The 20,826-nt window shown below is 50.8% G+C and overlaps 1 protein-coding gene across 22 annotated transcripts in view; it reads right to left on the bottom strand.

Moving 5' to 3' along the window:
* The window catches only part of MAPKBP1 (mitogen-activated protein kinase binding protein 1), a 51,340-nt gene that overhangs the window by 9,004 nt on the left and 21,510 nt on the right, over nucleotides 1-20,826 (bottom strand). For 18 of the 22 annotated variants that reach the window (XR_014058936.1, XM_081507750.1, XM_081507752.1 and 15 more), the window contains 16 exons: nucleotides 18,600-18,691; nucleotides 7,883-7,945; nucleotides 7,596-7,653; nucleotides 6,785-6,955; nucleotides 6,034-6,171; nucleotides 5,586-5,768; nucleotides 4,852-5,012; nucleotides 3,895-4,084; nucleotides 3,195-3,341; nucleotides 2,814-2,989; nucleotides 1,934-2,025; nucleotides 1,544-1,669; nucleotides 871-941; nucleotides 589-710; nucleotides 253-328; nucleotides 32-143 (listed from right to left, as the gene is read on the bottom strand). Coding sequence is in view for 21 of the 22 variants with exons in the window: in XM_081507750.1 (XP_081363876.1) it covers nucleotides 32-143; nucleotides 253-328; nucleotides 589-710; nucleotides 871-941; nucleotides 1,544-1,669; nucleotides 1,934-2,025; nucleotides 2,814-2,989; nucleotides 3,195-3,341; nucleotides 3,895-4,084; nucleotides 4,852-5,012; nucleotides 5,586-5,768; nucleotides 6,034-6,171; nucleotides 6,785-6,955; nucleotides 7,596-7,653; nucleotides 7,883-7,945; nucleotides 18,600-18,691 (1,978 nt within the window). In the remaining variant the exon portion in view is untranslated. Of the gene's footprint in view, nucleotides 1-31; nucleotides 144-252; nucleotides 329-588; nucleotides 711-870; nucleotides 942-1,543; nucleotides 1,670-1,933; nucleotides 2,026-2,813; nucleotides 2,990-3,194; nucleotides 3,342-3,894; nucleotides 4,085-4,851; nucleotides 5,013-5,337; nucleotides 5,356-5,585; nucleotides 5,769-6,033; nucleotides 6,172-6,784; nucleotides 6,956-7,595; nucleotides 7,654-7,882; nucleotides 7,946-11,675; nucleotides 11,792-13,891; nucleotides 14,016-14,646; nucleotides 14,845-15,302; nucleotides 15,439-18,599; nucleotides 18,692-19,013; nucleotides 19,095-20,826 lie in introns of those variants that run through there. The other 4 variants (XM_081507767.1, XM_081507759.1, XM_081507766.1 and 1 more) reach the window with 4 other exon arrangements.

Genomic DNA, 20,826 nt, shown 5'->3' with positions numbered 1-20,826 from the left:
TCCAGGGGGAGAGTAGCAGGGCTACACTCACCTGAGTGGCCAAACATGGTAGCCACGCACTCGCCTGAGGAAAAGTCAAAAATGGAGAGGTTCTTGTCGGAGCAGCTGGTAGCGATGTAGATCCCTGAGGGGTCCGTCTGCACCTGAGGAGTGGACACAGCTGGGTGAGGCCAGGAAGCACCGGTCCCTCGCCACCCAGCACCCTCTGTGCCCCCATTCTCTGGCCCGGCACCCCTCGCACTGAGCCCTCACCTTAATCAGAGTGCCGTCCTCACCCTGCGACCCTTTAAATAGCTTCTTCTGCTTCCCACTGCTGATATTAAAGATCCTGTGAAGACACACACTCATCACATGAGCAGGAACTCACGGTTGCTTGGGGAGCAGCACAGCCAGCGTTCACCCCCAGCTCTGTTCTCTCTGGAAGCCACTCCCCAACACCAAAGGGGCCACCGCCTCTTAAGTGAGGCAAAGTCCTCATTCTGTGGGCTCAAGGGGCACAAAGTCCTGGACAGGAAGATAGACACCCGTGAGCTGACCCCCTCGGGCCTGAGGGAGAGTGGTCAGATGGCCTGAGAAAGGGACGCCCACCGAATATTCCGATCCTGGCAGCCGATGGCTGTGTACTTCCAGCTGGGCTCCACATCCATGTCGTAGAGGGTTGTCTTCCGCACCACGTGGTGTGTCCGCGTAAACTGCACTCCATCTCCAGACTGCAGGGGTGGAGACCCCACGCCCAAATGTCTCATCAGGCCCAAGGAGCCTTGCTTTTGCTTCCCCTCACCTCTTGTGACCTCAGGGAGGGGAATGGTAGTGACCTCACCCCTCATCCCCAAACCCACTGCCCCATTCAGGGACGCCTGGTCACCTCACCTTCTGCGCAGTGCGGAAGTAGATGCTCTTGTCTGCTCCACAACTGATCATGCGGACTTGCCCATCGCTGGCTGTAGAGGAAGGGGGCCGAGCTGTTCCCACTGCTCTCACCACGATGGGTCCAGTCTGCCCTCTGCCTCCCTCACCACTTTCCCTCTATGAGCTACTCGAGACGGCTGGGACCACCCATTAAATCAGGATGAAGTGAAAGTGAAAGTGTTATTCGCTCAGTCGTGTCTGACTCTCTGTGACACCATGGACTGTAGCCCACCAGGCTCCTCTGTCCATAGGATTCTTCAGGCAAGAATACTGGAGTAGGTTGCCATTCCCTTCTCCAGGGGATCTTCCTGACCCAGGGATGGAACCTGGGTCTCTGCATTGCAAGCAGATTCTTTACCGTCTAAGTCCCAGAGAAGCCCTAAATCAGAATGCTTCTCTTCAAACCCAGGCCCTCCTTTCTCCCCATCCTCAGCAAGCCTGGTTGATAAGGATCCCCTGGACTAAGAGTCTATATTTCACCTGTCTTCCCACCCAGCCCCAAGCCAGCCAGCTGCTGTCCCACACTCCCCATGACTGGCACACCCTTCTCATGGAGGCAGAACACAGGGGGCAGTAGGGGGCAGGGGGCGTCAGTGGTAGGTGGCAGAAGGTATCCCAACTGCCCTGCCACTACCTGCAAACTTCACAGCAGTGATGGAGGATGAATGCTCATCCAACGTCTGCTGTAGGCTGTACTCCCGTCCAGCATCCAACACGTGGATCAGCCGGTCCCGGCTCGCTGACGCTAGGAGCTTCAGACCTGGGGTTGGAAGAACTCTATCAGCCCATGCGTGCCCAGAGCAGGCCCCTATCTGGGCCCGGCTAACAAGAACTGAGCCCCATATCCCTAAGCCAAGCCAACCATGGAGAAGGGGCAGAGCTGCCCTCCTCTAAATCTGCAAAGACACCAAATGATTCAGAGGATTTTCAGTCCCACATCCAACAGCCAGGATCGATGTAAGTGGCACTAGCAGGACTAGAGGAGCCCTAAGCCTCTGGCATGGATACCAGACATCCTCTTTACCTGTGTCCGGCTTAGAGTACTCCAGGCACAGGATTTCTGAGTCATGGGCCTCCACCTTCAGCATCTCATTTAGGGACTGTAGTTCGTGCACCCTGCAGAGATAAAGAGAGGCGGGAGGAGGTCACTGCTGGGCTCCAGGAAGAGAGACTCACTTTGCTTTCTCTGTTACATCCTCTCTCCTGACCTTTTTAAAATTTATTTTTGAACTTTCAGGTTAGAGAAAAGTTGAAATAAGTACAGAGAGTTTCCACATTCCCCTCACCCAGCTTTCCCTAATGTGATCGTCTTACATAACAACAGTCCACTTACCAGAACAAGGAAGTTTACATCGGTACAATACTAGGACCTAAAGGCTCTACTTGAATCCCACCAGTTTTCCCACAATGTCCTCTTTCTGGATCTAGGATCCTATCCAGAGTCCAACTGCACTGAGTTATTATTTCTGCTGAGTCTCCTGTCTGTAACAGTTCTTCAGTCTTTGCTTCCCTTTCATAATCTTGACACTTGGGATTGATTGACACTATTGATTAGTGCAGGTGCTCGGTCATATGTACCTCAATTTGATTTAGTCTGATGTTTTCTCATGATGGGACTGAGTTTCTGCAATTTTGGCAAGAATACTACAGAAAAACTGCTTCGTCTTTCTGTAGAGCATTGTATTATGGGGTTTATGATGTTGATATGAGAATGTAAGCCTGCTTACTTGATTAGAACGGTTTCTGCTGGGTTTCTTGACTGTAATTATCTTTCCCTTGTATTTGAATATCTTTTTCCCAATCTTTTTGAGCCAAGCTTTTAAAAAGCTCTGTCCTTAGGGACCTAACTCCCCCCAACCCACACCACGAGAGGCAGGTGGTACCCACGCCAGAGCTGGCTTTACCTGAGTGTGCCTACACGGTCCCCTGAAGCGAGATGCTGTCCATTGGGGCTGATACACACAGAACGAATGCCCACGCGGGGATCCATCAGGGACCCATCAGCTTTGTCTCCCCCGGGCAGCTCAGTGTCCAGCAGGGCCTGAGTGTTCCCATCCACATAGATGATCTTAATGAGGTCCTGGTGGAGCAGGTCAGGAGAAGTAGGTAAGACAGGTCTAATCAGTACAGGAGCAAGAGAAGAGGAATGCTGGACAAGACAAAGCCCTGACTTGCAGGGGAAGGCCACATAAGAACTCAGACACCAAGTCTGGGGACCCAGTTCCTGAGAAGGAGCATGAAGGCAAGGGAACACAGGCGCTCGGCATGGAGGGGCCCAGGCTCACATTGCTGAGGATGTTTCGGTGCAGCGTGGAACCATGTACCCCGGAGCTCTCTGTGTTCCACAGGCGGATAGTGTTGTCGGAGGAACAGGTGATAAAGGAACTGGGGGGCAGGCAGGCCTGGTTACTGTCCTTCACTTCGGGGTAGACCTGAAGGGGCAGAGGGTACAAAGTCAGAGCTCCAGGTAGGCAGCAGTCACTTGCCAGCTCATGGAGACAGAAGGGAATGAGACTAAGGAGCTGTTGTTGGCCAAGGCTTAGCCCAGAGACTGTCACATGGTAAGCAAACTGCAACTATTAGATATTCTTCAAATCGCTGAAGAAAGCCCATTCACCAAACAGCAGGTACTCTTCTATGCTTACTATAAAATACTCCACTCACAGTTTTTCACTTAATTCTTAAAACAATTAGATGAATTAGGTACATCATTTTACCACTGAGGAAACAAGACTCAGGTAAGTTCAGTAACTTGTTCAAGATCATCTAGCCCAGGACAAGGCAGAGCTAAGGATGGACAGGGACCCCTTGGAAGAAGCCTGAGACGTTTAAGCACTAAAATTCAAGATCGATCCCCAGGACCCATCTGAGGGTATGTGGATACACAGGGCTGCTGCTGAAGAAAGGAGGAGGGAGCAGGAACACTGTTATACTTGGGGATCCTCACTCTCCATCCTCACAATGTGTCCGAGCCAGGTCACCTACCTCCACACTCCAGACGCAGGAGGAATGATACAGAGCCGAATACACCTTGCCCACTTTCTTGGGGTCCCTCACATCCCAAACATAAATGCTGTGGTCGTTGTACACACAAGATAGCCACTGATTAGTAGGATCGAAGGTCAAGGCGATGGTGTCTGGATACCTGGCATTGGCCACTCCAGAGAAGAGGCGACTGTGGGGAAGAAGATGGTGTAAAGCGGTGAGTGAGGAGCTGTGGAAATGAGGGAATGAAAACAGAAGCCAAGCCACAAAGGAAGGAGCAGAGCATGGGAGCCCTCTCCAGACCCACAGGTTTGGAAGCAGCTGCTTGAGAGGAAACCACTGCTCTGACAGCTCTCAGCTGGGAGCCACCCCAGCACAAGCTGCCAGACCAGGATGCTCTCCTGACAAGCACGGACCAGGTCTCAGAACACCAACGGCAGACAAGGTGACTGCGGCCACAATGGAGCGAAACAAAAACAAGACCACTCTGCAATGGTTCTGAGACGGATAAAAACAAGATCACTGTACCAAACACAGAGACCGATCATCACCCTTTCCCATCTTTCAGGACTGCTATTCCTTTACTGATCGATTACAGCTTTAGCTCCACACCTTTCCTTCTACCTTTCAGATAAAAATTATTAAATGTCCAATTGTGGAATTGCCCTCCACTTCCTCACAGCATCCAACCGAAGCAAAACTTCAGTCCCTGGAACCAGTCCTAAAATCACTGAATGCAAACCCAAATCTGACACTAAGCCCCCCATAACACCTGCATACAGAGATACTCCATGTTCCCCCACGGTGTTCCGTGTACTCATAAAGCCAAATCTGTGTTTCTGCATAGACATTCCTGTAATCTTTGGGGTGTTGATACCTTCACCTTGAAGCAGAGGCAAGGAAGGCTGGGTGCAGAGTCAAGCTCTGAAATGGAGGCAGGGGTCCCGTATGGCTCACCTGGCCTCCGTGACACTGGCGATGTCTGTCCCCAGGGCGTGGGGCCGGGGCAGGGTGCTGAGGAAATGCAGGTTGGAGGGGTTGAAGAGGCGCACGGTGCCATCAGCGCAGCCACAGAAGATGTAGTCCTGGCTCACGGAGATGCAGTGGGCCACGGTGGTCTGCAGGCAGAGGGGCTCGGCTCAGCATGGGCCACCCCCCTCAACCCCTCCTCAACAGTCACCTGCCTAGAGGAGACACCCACCAAGGCAGGGGCAAGGGGAAAGCAGCCCAGCTGCACAGGCCTGAGCCCCTCAGCTGTTACCTAGAGACACCCGCCCTCCAGCAGCAGGTGGCCAGAGGGCCCACAGCCACGTGCAGACTGGGGATGGGAGCCCGGGAGCCTTGGAAGGCACCAGCAGTTTTGGCCAAGAGGACAAAACAGGAAAAACCCAGCAAAGAGAAAGGAATAGCATGAGAAAGAGGGGAGAGTCTAGCACCACTTACTGTGAAGCTGTCTGTGTTCTGAGCAGAAGAGGAAAGCAAGGGAAAGAAAGACAGAAAGAGAGAGCAGAGAGGAGGCAGTTACACCCATCTGCGTGGGCTGGAACCCGGCCAAGCGCTGGCCTCAAGCTTCCTCCTCCTGGGGGTCCCTCCCGCGTGCAGGCTCCGCCCCTGGGGCGGAGCCATGGGCCCCAGCTCTGCCCTGGGCAGAGACCCGGGCAGCACCCACCCAGCGGGACAGAGGTACTTACTCTCAGCTCCACCCACTTGTCCAGAAGCCTCCGGTCACTGAACTCGCACAGCAGCCCTGAGGACGTGATGCAGAAGGTGCTGTCTGCCTTCTTCCCTCTGCCACAGGCCACGTCAGTGAACAGGTTGTTCCGCAGCTCGCCCAGCAGCCCCGAGCGGCCCAGCAGGGGCACAGTGGCATTAACCTGCGGAGACACACCACTGCTGCCCACCCACCCGCCCTGCAGCCACCCCAGAGACTTGGCCTGGGGAGATGGAGCCAAGAGACACAGCAAGCCCCTCCACCCCCTGCCCTTTGAGAGTATCCCTAGTCGCAAGGCAGCACCTGATTCATCCAGAACTTCTGGGTGGCTGGTAAGCGAGCACAGAGGGGGCCCAAGGGAGCAGTGTCTCCTGGGGTGGGTGAGCAGACCCTGGCCCTGGAGGCTATTTCCAGACTCAGCACCTCACCTTTGAGGTCTTGCTGTCATCAAGGTACCAGAATTTGATATGCCGGTTACCGGCAGTGACAAAGTAGCTGCAATCTTCAGAGAAGGACACCGCGGTGACCCGACTGGACACCTTATTGGAGGCCACCACGATGTTTTTCTGGAGAGAAAGTCAAAGGAAGAATCAAAGATCTGCCTCTTGGAGCGAAGAAGAAAGAGGCTCAGAAGATGGAGGAGGATAAGATAGGATTTGTACTTTAAAATGTTTCTTTCCAGGATTTGGACTTCCTTGGTGGCTCAGGTGGTTAAGTATCTGCCTGCCATGCAGGAGACCTGGATTTGATCCCTGGGCCAGGAAGAATGGAATGGCAACCACTCCAGCATTCTTGCCTGGAGAATTCCATAAACAGAGGAGCCTGGCAGGCTACTGTCCATGGGGTCACAAAAAGTCGGACATGACTGAGCAACTAACACTTTCTTTCACTTTCCAGGATTTACTGGTCAGAAAAAGAGAGGAGGAAGGAGAATCCTTTTCCAGAGGAGCTGAAGATATTCATTTCCTCCGGAGGTCCTCGGAGGCACTAAAGCTAGCCTCTTTCTACCAACACACTTGGCTACACAGTTCCTCTTTTCTGCTTCAGGTCATTTTCTAGAATGTAACTGAGCAGCAGAGTGGAATGAAGGGACTCGGGTCAATAGCTTCCTGACTCTTCAACTGGCCCTTGGACCCCCCGAGGGTGCCAGGCCAGGCCAGCCCAGCTGGGGCCACTCACCTTCCAGGCCCAGACGTTGACGATCATGTCATGCTGGTAGCCCACAGAGACGATGTACTTGGCGCTCGGGGAGAAGGCCACACAAGCCACACCATACTTGTGCTCCTGCAGCTCAGCCACCTGGCTGTGCTCTGCCACATCCCAAACGCGCACAGCAGGCATGTGCCCACTCTGCAGGGAGGCAGGAACGGGCAGTGAGGGCCAGAGGCACAGCCTCCCTAGTCTTTCAGCATGGGGGCCCTACCTCTCCAGTGACTGGGCAGTCTCTCTAAGGATCAGTTCAGTATCTCTGGGTGAGGGTCTGCACCTCTGTATTTGTTCAAAGTTCCTAGAGTGATTCTGATGGGCAGTCAGGGTTGAGGACCACTACCACCCATGCCTAATTCTGCCCCCACTTCCTCCCTGTAAGAGATTGAGAGGGACAGATGTCCCACATCTTCCCAGCAGGGGGCCCCCTAGCATAAGGAATATCTTAAGGCAGAGGTTTTCACAGTGTGCTTCCTAAACCAGCAAAATCTGTGAGATCTGAGAACTTGTTAGAAATGCAAATTTTGGGGTCCCTTCCCAGGCCCACAGAACCAGAAACTCTGGGAGCAGGCCCAGCAATGTGCGCTTTAACAAGCACTCAGCTAACTCTGATGCCCACTAAGGCTTCAAAACCACTGCTTCAAGGTGCAACCAAAACTGGGATTTGACACCGGTTCAGGAAGCCAGAGTGGCAGCAGCCCCAACCAGGCCCAGGACTGAAGTTCTCTGCTGCGGCCAGGCCACCTGCCCTCTTCAGAGATCTGGAGCCCCCTTCCTCACTCACCTCTCCAGTGACCAAGTACTTGCCATCAGGAGAGAAGGCAAGGGCAGTGATGGTTTTCCTGCAAGAAATGAGGTGGGCTCAAAGGGGCACTGGCAGCCCAGCCTAAGCCTGGCTCCCTCACAGTCCCCTCAAGAGGCAAGACCAGCAGAAAACCAGCGGTACAAGTGGCATTTCCCTGGCCAGCCCAGAGGCCCAGCCATGTCCCCATCCCCAGAGCCACAGAGACCCCAAACAGCGCCTTCTCACAGCTCCCAGGACATGCTCCCCGAGGGCCCAGGCCCATTTACCTGGAACTGTTGAGGATGTGATGCTGTTTGTGTTTCCGGGGATTGAACAGCACGACCACACACCTGGGAAGATGAAGAAGGCAACCCGACTTCAGCACCAAACCACGGCGCTCCCAGGAGCTCCAGTCCCCCAGGCCAGGGAACTGGGGCGACCGGCTCAGAGGGGCATCACTAGCCACAGAGGGCAACTGACTGCTTTCTCCTGGAAACTTGTTCTTCCTGCTTCCTTTCCCACCCACAAGGGCCCACTTTCCAGCCTCATGAGGTGGAAGCGCTCCCTGCACGATGGCTCACCACGTGCCCCAGCACCAGCGCCATCTCTGCCACAGGGCAGCAGGGACCCAAGCCCTCCCAGAGCCTCGCAAGCCCAGGAAGGGGGGTGGAAGGGGAGAACTCACACGATTTGGGCAACGCAGGCTGCAGGTGCACACACAGCCAGTGTGGCTTGGAGTCACATGTGTGTCAAGTATTTGTGCTCCAAGGAGTGAGGCCTCTCACATGTGTGCCCACGTGTATACTTGGCAAGAGCCAACCCCACCCCTGCCCCGGCACACACACCCCCTCTATGCATCAGGTGATGGAGCGGGTGGGAGGCAGGGGGCAGAACTGCCAGGAGGTTCAATAAGACTAGAGGGAGGGGCAGAGACAGCCTGGGAGGGCCTGGGAAGCCCACCCCTGAGGATCCCTGGCCCCAAGGAGCCTGAGAAGGACCCTCCAGACTGCCAGAAGACAATGGAAGAAGGCTGGGAGCACCCTCTCCAGCCAGAAGGCAAGGTTGGATGGGACTGGGCTCTGACTGACTTTCCAGGTAGCAGGAGTTGGGAGCAAGAAGCAGGAAGCCATAGCCAGCAATGCACTCCCTTAGGCTCCCGGCTGTCGGCAGGCTGGGCCTCATTGCCCTTCTGCTCATGGCTGCATCAGAACTGTGACTAGCTGACGGAGCAGGTGTGGAGCCTGCTGCCCCAGGTGAGGGGAGGGGAAGGAAGGTTCAGACACAGCCTTGATTAGTGGGAAAGCAGTGCAGCCCCCATACCTAAAACCCACCACTTGCTAGGAACTTGAAACCAAAGTGAGTGCAAGTTGCTAGTGACAGCTCAGCATCTCAGGCTCAATAAATGACTTTATTATACAAATTCCACAGGTAATTTCTCGGGACACTGGGATCTCTGAGGGATACCTGCTATGCCCAGAACTGCCAGGCTGACAGCCTTGGAATTCCTGAGTCACAACATCTTTTCCTCTAACCCCTGTCCTCAAATCCCTTCTCAATGGTCTTTCTTCTCCCTCCATCTCCTAATCTTTGCTTCTTTTCCCTCATTAGTTTCTCCTTCTCTCTCTATACCAACTTCCAGTCTTCCACTTCCCTTCTAGAATACCATGTCAGGAGGGTTTTTTAAAATGTGACCAAAATCACATGGCTCCGGAAACTCTATGCCCCATCCCTCTCCTTCCCCTATCCCAACACACACACACACACACACACACACACACACACAGGGAAACTCTGTGCCCCATCCCTCTCCTTCCCCTATCCCAACACACACACACACACACACACACACACACACACACACACACACACACAGGGAAACTCTGTGCCCCATCCCTCTCCTTCCCCTATCCCAACACACACACACACACACACACACACACACACACACACAGGGAAACTCTGTGCCCCATCCCTCTCCTTCCCCTATCCCAACACACACACACACACACACACACACAGGGAAACTCTGTGCCCCATCACTCTCCTTCCCCCATCCCAACACACACACACACACACACACACACAGGGAAACTCTGTGCCCCATCACTCTCCTTCCCCTATCCCAACACACACACACACACACACACACACACACACACACACACACAGGGAAACTCTGTGCCCCATCACTCTCCTTCCCCCATTCCAACACACACACACAGATGGAAACTCTGTGTCCCATCGCTCCCCTTCCTCCATCCCAACACACACACACACACACACACACACACACACACACGTCCAGCTTCTGTTAGGGGCAATTCAGGATGCAGGGGGTCTAATTCCTCCCAAACAGGCAAGATTCATAGAACCTTAGAGCCAGAAGGAAGGATGGAAGGAATTAAATGCACTGTGCTGGGTAACTTTAAAGATCATCTGGTCCAACTCTCCACGTTTTGAAGTGAGGAAACTAGGCTCAGAAACCTAGGCTCCAATAGAGAACAGGTCTTGCAGTGTCCTGTGCTGTCTACATCAAGCACTGTGTTTGTTTGATCTGACTCTGTCACCCCTGCTGAACATCCCTGGGAAGCTTCTAAGATGCAAGCCCTTAAATAAGGGCTGTGTGAAGGCCCTGGGTGGTGTGGCCCCTGCCCCACTCCACCCTCACCCTTTCGCTTGCTGTGCTCCTCCCACTCCACACCTTTGCTAGATAGAGCCCCTTCCTTGTCTACAGCATTCTCCCCTCCTTTTCCCAATTGGTTAACACTTAATCTCTTTCACATCTCAGGTCAGATGGCCTCAGTATATGCTCTCACAACACAGTTGTACCAGTCTTTTGTGACATTTATCACAACTGCTATTTAACATTTTTTTCACATTTTAAAATGTATTTTATTGAAGTATAGTTGATTTACAGTGTTGCGTTAATTTCTGCTGAACAGCACAGTGATTCGGTTTTATATATATATATACACATTCTTTTTCATATTCTTTCCCATTACAGTTTATCACAGGATATTGAGTCCAGCTACCTGTGCTATACAGTAGGACACTGATTACAGACTGCCTTCACCACTAGACTGTGTCTTTCACGAGGGTGGGAACTGTGCCTGGTTTTGCTCACTGCTGTGTCTCCTGTGCCTAGCAGAGTCTGTTAGGTTTAGATGTTCAAAACCATTCACTGAATGGATGAATGCTCCCCTGATCCCCTCTGCCCTCTGCCCTCTAGCTTGGTCTACTGGCGTATCCATAGGCCTGACTCTCCTCCCTAGCATGCCCACCTCTCTCCTATGGGAGGAGATACCGAAGATCTCTGGATCCTCAGAGCAGTGAGGGGCAGTGGGGACATGGTAAGCTCTGGAGTCAGACACCAGGGTTGGAGTCCTTGTTCTGTTATGAATAGCTTTGTGCCCCTGGGTAAGTCACAAGCTATTTCATTATCTGTTTAAAAGGATCCTCTAAGATCAAGCTGTCAGGACTTCTGTATAGGATCAAATAATTTTTTGGACACATAGTGGGACCAAACAAATGGCAGATCTTACTAGTCTCCCTCCTGGAGCACACACAAGAAGCCAAAAGAGATTCCAGGCAGTGGGGAATGAGGTGCTCAGGGGCTGTGTGTCAGGTATCTCCTTCAGAAAAATGGGGGTAAGTCCTGTTAGGATCTGAGTAATGGTAAAAACTTTAAAGGAAGCTTTATTTATTCCTGGGAAGGCAGCCAAGGAAAGAGAACTGGGTTAAGCTTGGGGAAAGAAAGTATCTACATCTTCATCCATTTAGGAGACGATAACCTTGGAAGGTAGCAAGGAAGGGATGGGGGAATGCTGAGGGAGACACTATCCCCATGCACTAGGACAGCAGCACAGAAAGAGAAGGGAGGCGAAACCACCTGGCTAAGTTAGGAAGCACCATGCGAGGGTTTCAATGAACTCTCAACACAATGGCTTTCCACCTCCTTCAGTAACTGGTCTGCTCTTCACACTGTGGGCCCAATAATACGAGTTACCATTTATCTAGCAGGTTCTGTGTCGTGGGCACTCTGCTAAGCACCTGAGAGATCTGGTCTTAGCTTATACTCACAACAAGTTTTGTGGCTGGTACAATTATCCCCACTTCAAAGTGGAGAAACGAGTCCAGAGGCCTTTTCAAGGCATCTCAGCGAAACAAAACAGAGTCAGGATTTCAGGAGCTGCGCTCTAAGGAAAGCAGAGTGGAGTAAGTGAGAGAAGAGAAAACTGAAATTGAAGAGGAGAGACAAGCACAGAAAGCACACTGACCTAATGCACAGAGCGCCAGGGCAGAAGGCTCTGCGAAGAGGGAGAGAAGACTGAGGCGCTTGGAGGGAAAAGGGATTCTGGCTACAGAATTCTGGGAAATCATAACAGGGCATATGAAAATTATAGCAGTTATAGTTCAAAGTTCATAGGTCTAAATATTTAGATTTTAATATTTTATTCAATGTATGAAAAATTATAACCACCCCAGGCCTGACACCATCAGCAAAGCCCAGCAAGTTTTCAGGAAAAATGACATTTTCTAAGGCTAAGGAGGGCTCCACAGGCTTGTCATCTCTGGTGACAGCTTCCAGTCTGAATGGTTCTGGGTCACCTAGCTTTCAGATCAGCTCCAGATAAATCATGGCAGAGGGCTTCGGCCAAGAGCAGATCTGACTTGAATTGGATCAATGCAGATTCTGACACATTCCACATTCAGAAAAAGCAGGTGATGCAGGCGCCTTCAAACCCAAAGCAGCATGGTGACCTTCCAAGGGCAGTGCATTAGACGGTTTTACACACTCTCCAGTCACTGTACATAAGTTTTGAGCCCTGCTGGACCATAGCGTCTTTTGTTTCCTTCTTCCTGGGGTTTGACTCCAGGGTGGTGGGAAGAGGGAGAGCAGCGTGTGTGTGTAAACAGACAATGTGGACAGAGGATGACAAGCTATGAGGCAACCTTTCCCTTCTCTAACACCTCCCAACCTCCCAGCATAGCCTGGAAAACTCTGAGTGGCATGGGAGAGTTAAGCCAAGGAGGGAAACACACAGAGACTGGCCCTTAAGCTGAAATTTTTACTTCTAATTATTCAAATTTGGGAACCTTCCAACAAAGAGAAAGAGCAGGAAAGAGACCAAGCCACGGTCACAGCTCCACTTGTGAGGACAATAATGCAGATGGTGAAGGGAAGGCATGACTTGGCAAAGACCTCCAAGGTTTCCCCGTGCCCACCTTGCTGAGGTCCTCCCAACAGAAGAGACCCCCAAAACACTGATGTGAGAACCTCCTCAGTCTTCTCTGACCTTTGAACAAGTTTCTCAGTCTGCTAGGAAGGGATGGGAGGGTGCCGTTTGCACCAGCCTTTGGCCTTTGGCCTCCACATCCCCTGACCCTGGCCAGCACAGCAGGCAGTCATCGGCACGTGCCCAAGCAGCGTGCTGGCTGCTGTCCTCCATCTGACAGGGCTGGGCTGGCCCAAGGCTGGGTCCCGTAATTCAGAACCCCAGGGTGCAGGTGCAGGGAGACTGCTCCCTCCCACAGGGAGGCAGTGAGGCCTCAGTCCCTCTGGGCCGCAGGCCAGGAGTCACGTGGCAGAGCCCCTGTACCAGGTGCTGGGCCTGCTGCCCAGGGACTTCTCTGAACTAGGAAGGGTCAAGCCCTCGACTGCCCCCCTCCCCAGACAAGTCCAGGCCTGCTGCCGTCACCAAGAGCCCAGCATTCCCACAGGATCCGCCTCCTACGACTCTCCATCCTCCAGAAGGCAGAAACAAATGAACCCTGGGATGAGCAAGGAATGCAGAAGAAGCACACACAGGGGGAACATAGAAGGTCTGAGCTGTGACCCTGAACCTAAAATTTCCTCTTTCAGACCAAGTAAAATCAGAAGGTGACTCACAGAGGCACACCAAAGGTCCTCAAGCCTTGCTCACACATCACCCTGTGTCCCTTTTGAACACTATAACCCCACAACCCGACATTCTCTATGCCCTCTCACTGCCTATTGCTTATACTTTTTCCAAAGAACATATCAACTTGTAATATTCCACATAATTTTCTTTTGGGGAGGCAACAGGATCTATCTTCATCACTAGACTGCCAGCTCTGTGACAGTAATACTTGTTTACTTTGTTTACTGTTAAATCCCAAAGGCCTAGAAAATTGACACTCCATAAGTATTTGTGAATAAATCTTTAAGTCATTAGCTACCAGATCTCAAAGCCCTAACTCCCAAAGAACCTCCTGAGTAGCAGACCCCGGGGCAGGTCCACAGTTCTCCCCAACCTTAGGCTTCTAGGACTCACTGATGCTGGAGGGCAGTGTGATGATGGAAAGAATAGGAAAACTGGGGTCAGGCAGACCTGTCTGCTAACATACTGTGTGATCTTGGGCATATTTCTTCACTTCTCTGAACCTCAGTTTTCTCATCTATAAGACAAGAATAATATCTATGTCTCAGGATTGTTGTGAGAACTGAAGAAAAGAATATGCAAAATAACCAGCAGGGCGCTCCTAGCCATCTTCTTGACAGGTTCCCTGGGGCACCAATAACAAGGAAATGGCTATCCATGGGTCAGTAGTGGCAACAGGAACCCCAACTACAGTCTCCCATCCAGGGCCTGCAGAGTACTAGTGATTCATCAGGGCCCTCCTCCAGGTGTAGAATTACAAACCGTCCCACCAGATTCACTCTCAAAGGGGAAATCTTATGGCTTTAATTATTCTAAGAGATGATGAGTCTAGGATGTTGCCTAGGGCATCCTTGATTGTAGTACTCTTTAGATACCTGGCATCCAATACCTTCCAAATAAGTAACCCTGCTAGGCCAGACCATGAGACCCACTGGTCTCTTGTTTCCAAGATGCTCTATGAGACCCACCCCCCCATCCACTCAAAGGAATGGGAAAAGAAAATTGGTGATAACCCAGTAAATAATATGGTACATGTCTCTCTGCCCAGGGGACTCTGAACATATTCCCTTCCAGGACAAGAAGCAGATCTCACAGGACTCATAAGTCAGGTCCAAAAGGCAGGGTCTGAGCCCCTTCTTCTCACTCACCAGGGTCTAGCCACCATGGCTGCTGTTTAGTTACTCAAACAAGTGAATCGATGCCTCCTTTCTTGGGACCTTTGTAGTTGAGGCCTCCACCTGAAAGTGCAGATCTTCACACAGGGATTCCTCTTTGTCACCCAGACAACAGCTCAAAGCCTGGCTCCCACTGAGCCCTGACCAGCCCATCTTCAAGTAGCCCCACTCCCACCCAGCTCCAGGGTATTCACTTACTCTCCTTTCTGTCACTCTTTCAGAACATTGACCACTCTCTGATATCATCATGCTCATTTGTTTGTTTACATGCTTACTATCTGCTCACCCCGCCTTAAACCCCGAAGAAGCAGTGACACTGTCTGTGTTATTCACTGCTGTATACCCTGCGGCTGGAAGAATATACAGATTAGGTTTTCAGCCAGTATCTGCCACACATGAGTGACTGTATGGATGAACAAGGTCTTCTGGGAAGAACTACAGGACCCAGTTTCAGGAGTGAGATCTGTTGGGAAGCCAGGAAAAAAGGCATGGAGGGGACTGGTGTCTATGGGTGCCCTTGCACATGACTCACAACCATCAGGAGTCCAGGCATCCTCTTTCCTTAGCTCCACCCAGTCTGTCCACCACTCCACAGACTCCCTGGCGACCGCCCCTCACCCAGTGTTTACCACAGAGAGGAAGAAGGTAGCAGCGTGCTCCTTCAGCTCAGCTGCCACTAGAACACGGGCCAGGAGGAGATTCTGCAGCTTCACATGCAGTCCAAAGCTCTGGAGCTGGGTCTCTCAGCGTAGATTCCAACAGGCGCTGAGTAAATGGAGGGCCTCCTCAGGAGAGCGGGCTTTCCCCTCTTCCTCCCGACTTAAACCACCAAGAGGTCCTTTCCTGGCTGCCAGATAGGGCCCCTCACTTTTCCAGGACATCTCCCACTCTAGTAGCAGGTCTGCACAGAGGCTCTGCTCTCAGGCCAGGTCTTGCACTCTGGCATTAGGGGTCAAGAGAAATCCATTCTCCAAACTGACTGACTCCACAGCAGCAACAGGGGCTGGTGCTGGGCTCTAAAGGTCCTGAAACCCTCTACAAGGGCAGCTAGGGAAGGAGTCCAAGTCAATTATGGGTTTTCAACTAAATTGAGGGCCTCAAAGCTATCCGTGGACCAGCTTGGCCTCCTAGAGCAAGGGGCTTAAAATGTGACAGGTGAGGGGTGGGTTTCCTGTGGGGAAAACAGCAAAGGGAGAGCTTGGAGAAGAGACACAGGAGCCACTAAAACTGAAGGGTCTCTACCCAGAGACTTCAACCTACCTCTGCCTCGCACACATCTCTCTCCACCCCACCCTCCCTGAGCTGTTTCATTTCCTTTCAGAAAAACTTTGTTTTGGTTTGATATTTGCCTCTAGGCCTCTGGGAGAATTTTTGGAGCTTTGTTTCTCTTCTTGTTTCTAGGATACCTGAACTGCTCCTAGAGCAACAAGCGCAGTAGCAACTAGAGAGTGGGGGATGGGGGTGGGGTGAGGATCACCAGGGAAGAAGAGAAGGAAGATGGAGGTGGGGGGGAAGAGCCTGCAGGCTCACACAGACTTTGGCGGCTCCCCCAAATACCACTGAGGCACACGGGGAGCTCTAGCACAGAGCAAAACCAAACACCCAGAAAAAAAGCCATTTGCAAAGGGAGAACTCGAAGTTCTAGGAAGCCAAATGGTCAGGAAGTGGATTAAGGCACTGCCCAGGGCTGGCCCAAGCCAAATACATGCAGGAAACCCACTAGAGGTGACAGCAAGGAAGCTTCCATACACCACCTGGAAGGATGACTCCCAGGTACACGCACCAGGCTGGGGCCTGCCCATAAACAGAAGCACACACCCTTAAAGGCATCTGGGGTCAGAGTAGGCGGGGAAGAGCGGGAGCAGGACTCCATGCTCCCCAGGGCAGGGGCACAGGGCTCAGCACGCCCAGAGCAGCAGCCCCAGCCTTCCCAATCTTTCCCACATCCAGCCCCCGTACCACCTCCAACAAGAAGGAACCTGGCTTTCCCAGGCCAAGGCAGGCATGAGTGGAATTCCCCAGAGGCACACTGCACAGGGTATCCAGCGACAGAGATCATTCATCACCTTGCTTCTGGAAACGGGAGGAGGCCAGCTCAGCCCCTGCAGGGTAAAGTCAGCTCAGCTCCCAGTCCCCCAGCACAGATGTCAAATGCCAAATGGCCACGCCTTCAGACCCCAGAATCCAGGGGCAGAAGGCTCCCTGGAATACACTGAGCTGCCCATAAATTGGGCTCTTCTCATTCGAAGAGAGGGTAAACAGCTTAGGGGAAAAGCAGCTTTTAAAAATAAGCGGCAAGTCTGGTCTCCCCCTACCCTGCCTCGAGCCATTTTAAAAGAGCTCTGCAGTCAGACGACTTGGGTTGGAATCCCAATACAGACACATACTAGCTGTGTGATCTGGAGCACACTGCTCTTTCTCTTTGAATCTTAGCTTCCCTCCTCTAAAACAGGAGATGAAAACAGTTCCAACCTCACAGGGTTGCTCATAGTATTAAATAAAATAATTCCTGTGAAGTGCTTAACAAAAGTTCCTGACACAGAAAAAGTTCTTGATAAAGGTAGGGATGATAAAACTAAAAAAAAAAAAAAAAGAAATCGTATAGCTGATACAACAACTACAGGTGTTGCTGTGGACATCATACTGAGGATCTTGGCATTCCCAAGTTGATGGAAAGAGGAGAGAAGTGGCTATCCTATTTTCATGTTTCAGCAGCAAGGAACAGAGGGTGACAGAGTAAACCAGAGGCAGGAGAGGCCCCGAGTCTCCACAGAAACACTTCTGCAGAAGCTGCAAGCACCTACGGTTGGGGTTTTCTCATGAACAGGAGCAGAGGAGTGAAGAGGCAGCATGGAAAAGAACACTGGCCCTGGAACCTGACCTTTCTGCCAGGGCACTGACATCTCTCAATGCGACCAGAGCAGTCAAGTGATCAGAGAAGCTTTATTCACAACAGCCAAAAAGTGGAAACAACCCGAATGCCCATCAACAGATTAATGGAGAAAATGGGGTATATCTATATCTATCTCTGTGTGTGTGTGTGCACTAAGTCACTTCTGTCATGTCTGACTCTTTGGACCCTATGGACGGTAGCCCACTACACACACACACACACGCACACACACACACTGGAATATTACTCAGCCATGAAAAAGAATAAAATCCATAAACTCTATACATGTTTGAAGCAACACAGATGGACCTATTATCATACTAAGTGAAGTAAATCAGAGAAGGACAAATATCATATGATAGACAAATATCCTATGATATTACTTATATGTAGAATCTAAAAAGATGATACAAATGAACTTATTTACAAAACAGAAAGAGACTCACAGGCTTCAAAGACAAACTTACAGTTACCAAAGGGGAAAGGTGGGGGTGGGGAGGGATAAATTAGGAGGTTGAGATTAACATATACACACTACTATATATAAAATAAATAATCAATGATACTGTATAGCACAGGGAATTCAGTACTATGTAATAACTTATATGGGAAAAGGATCTGAAAAAGGATACATATATATGTATAACTAAATCACTTTGCTATACACTTGAAACTAACACAACATTGTAAATCAACTCTATTCCAATATAAAACAAAAATTTTAAAAATAATAACAAAAATGACTAAAAGGTAGATATTAAAGATACTGAAAACAGTTGGGAGCTGTGTGTAATACAAAGTATGAATCTGTATGTGTGGGTGGGTGTAGGTGGCCAAAGAGCAGGACAGGATGGCAACAAAGACAACAATCAACACGGAGCCTTTGTGTGGCCCCGGATCTCATTAATAAAAATGGCACCAAAACATTAACCTGGATATATCGCCCAGAAGACACCAGAAAACCCTGCCTCTTCCAGCTGATTTAGCATAGCTACAAGCTCCCATGCAGTAAGACCACTGCCAAGACACTCACCCAGCTGGATAGGCAACTAAACCCGATCGGGGGTCACAGGCAAGTCCTCTGCCTCCAGACACTGTAATTCCAAGCACCTTCTCCAAGGTCACCTGTGAGAACAAGACAGAAAAGTGTTATGTTATGGACAGAGGGGGTTGGGAAGGAGGTGTTCTCCCATGCTGACTGCTTTCCTGGTGATCCTGTCTTCTGGAGAATGGGGCTTGTCCAGGTTCTGATTTGGCATAGGCCCCCTGATCACATGCCAAAAAAAGCCAGTATACATCGCCAGCTTTTAACAGTGATCAAACTGCTGGATCCAACAAAAAGAAAATGAAGTGGTTAAAACTCAGATCATGGCCACAGAGGAACAAGTACTCCCCTAATCCAGGAAAACTTCATTTACAAGATAAAGCCCTGGGTCCCCAGACTGGCCTCTTGGGTCTGTGAGACTCAGGGGATGTCACTGATCTTCGTGCCTTAGCAGGCATGAAAGAAAGGCCACTCTCATCTCCCAGAGCCGGGAGAATGTTAGGTATCAATTAGGTGACTCATAATACCCCTGATCTATGCATTCCATCACACTCTTCCCCTCCATCAGATGGCAGCCAGTTCATACAGACTATAAGCCTAGGAGGCAGAGACACGGCTTAATGCTGTGTTTTGCAAAGCACAGATGTTCAGAGCACTCTAATTATTATTATTAAGCCACAACTCTCACAGAGATGAAAGGGAAACATGCGTAAAGTACTCAGAGATTCTGAGAGAACATGGCCACAGGAGACAATCACCATTACTCTCATCATCACTGTTGCTACTCCACAATGTCTGCAGGCCCTGGGACACGTACTGGACTAACCTCAGATTAGTTCACTGAGCTTTCTCCTAGATGATCCTATGTAAGATTCAGACTGCCATGTACTCATCACTCCACCTCATCCCCTGCTACGGAATGCCTCACCTGTCACTCCAGGGCCAGCCTCCTCAGTACTACCTGGACCCCCTGCACTGGCCCTCCTCAGGGAGGTCCTCTGTCTTCGTTGGTTCAGATGGTGGGGCTTCGGAATGCAGAATGGCCATGTAAACAGGCTAGAGTGTATTCTGTTAAGAGGCTCTGGGGCCTTAATAGGGCCTCGTGAACCAGAAACACTTCAGAAGTATTCACATCCGTGGCAGGGGGTCACAGGCTCCTAGTCCATGTCAGTTTCTAGAGAGGGAAAGCCCATAGTCACTTTAGTATCTCTCCTTCCTTCTTCCTCTCCCAACTGGAGAATTCCAAGTGTTCCTAGGGGGCCAGTTTATATTCTTATATCCAAGGACCACTTTAGTTTGAATTAGGTTGTAAAGAAATGCCCTGAGGTGGCCAAAGACCAAAATAAGTTTACTGGGATATTGTAATTAAAGCTATTCCCCAGAAGGTCCCTAAGAGTCTTCTGTACTTCTTGAGGATAGAGACCAAGAATTCCAACACATGTCTACTCACTGATAGAGGCAGTTTAGTTTCAGGGCACCATACCTACCCACAGCAACCTGGCAAGAGCCAAACTCTCTAGCTGCCCTTGGGTCTTTCTGAGGCACTAAACCTAGTGGAGGACAAACTAACTTTCGCTTGCTCTAGACATTCTTGATATTTTGCTCTAACATGCCTCTTTACACACTTTTCTCAGCTTAACAATCCTCCCCCACCCCTGGGCACCCTGTCAACCTTTCTGAAAGGTCTGAGCACTGCACACAGACTGGAGAACACCAAACAACCCTGGGGAAGACTGGGGGATGCTCAGTTCATGGCACCGCCCCCTATCCTGGCACTGTGCCTCTGGCTATTTCTGAGGGAGGGGTGCTCAGGAACATTCCTGCTGCACCAACTGCCTACTGCAGAGAAAGAGGAGCCTGAGGCCAGCATTACCCACATAGATGAGAAAGGTCACCAAAGCAAGGGCTGAGCTAAAAACGCTGCTCAACTCCTATTCTCTCCAAGCTAATCTGATTTCAGGCAAATCCTTTGGATTCATATTTGCATCAATCCTTCCCTTATGCTTCAGCTTTGGTCCCAAAGAATTAGACCAGTCTGTTGGTTCTCAGCTTGCCTTCCCTCTGACAGGAATTTGGGTAGGTGTTTTGTGGGTAGATGATCCAGTTACACAGAGAATTAATTCTGGAACTAGCTTGGAGTTTTCAGCAGCAATCTAAAGCAGGAAGGAGATGTGTGTTACCCAGACCTGAAAGACCAGTGTTTACTAAATGATTT

This window comes from Giraffa tippelskirchi, chromosome 7 (assembly GCF_054371585.1).
Source record: "Giraffa tippelskirchi isolate mGirTip1 chromosome 7, T2T-mGirTip1v1.2.pri, whole genome shotgun sequence".
NCBI lineage: Eukaryota > Metazoa > Chordata > Mammalia > Artiodactyla > Giraffidae > Giraffa > Giraffa tippelskirchi.
Note: the sequence above shows the minus strand (reverse complement) of the source record. Positions and strands in the feature narration are given on the sequence as shown.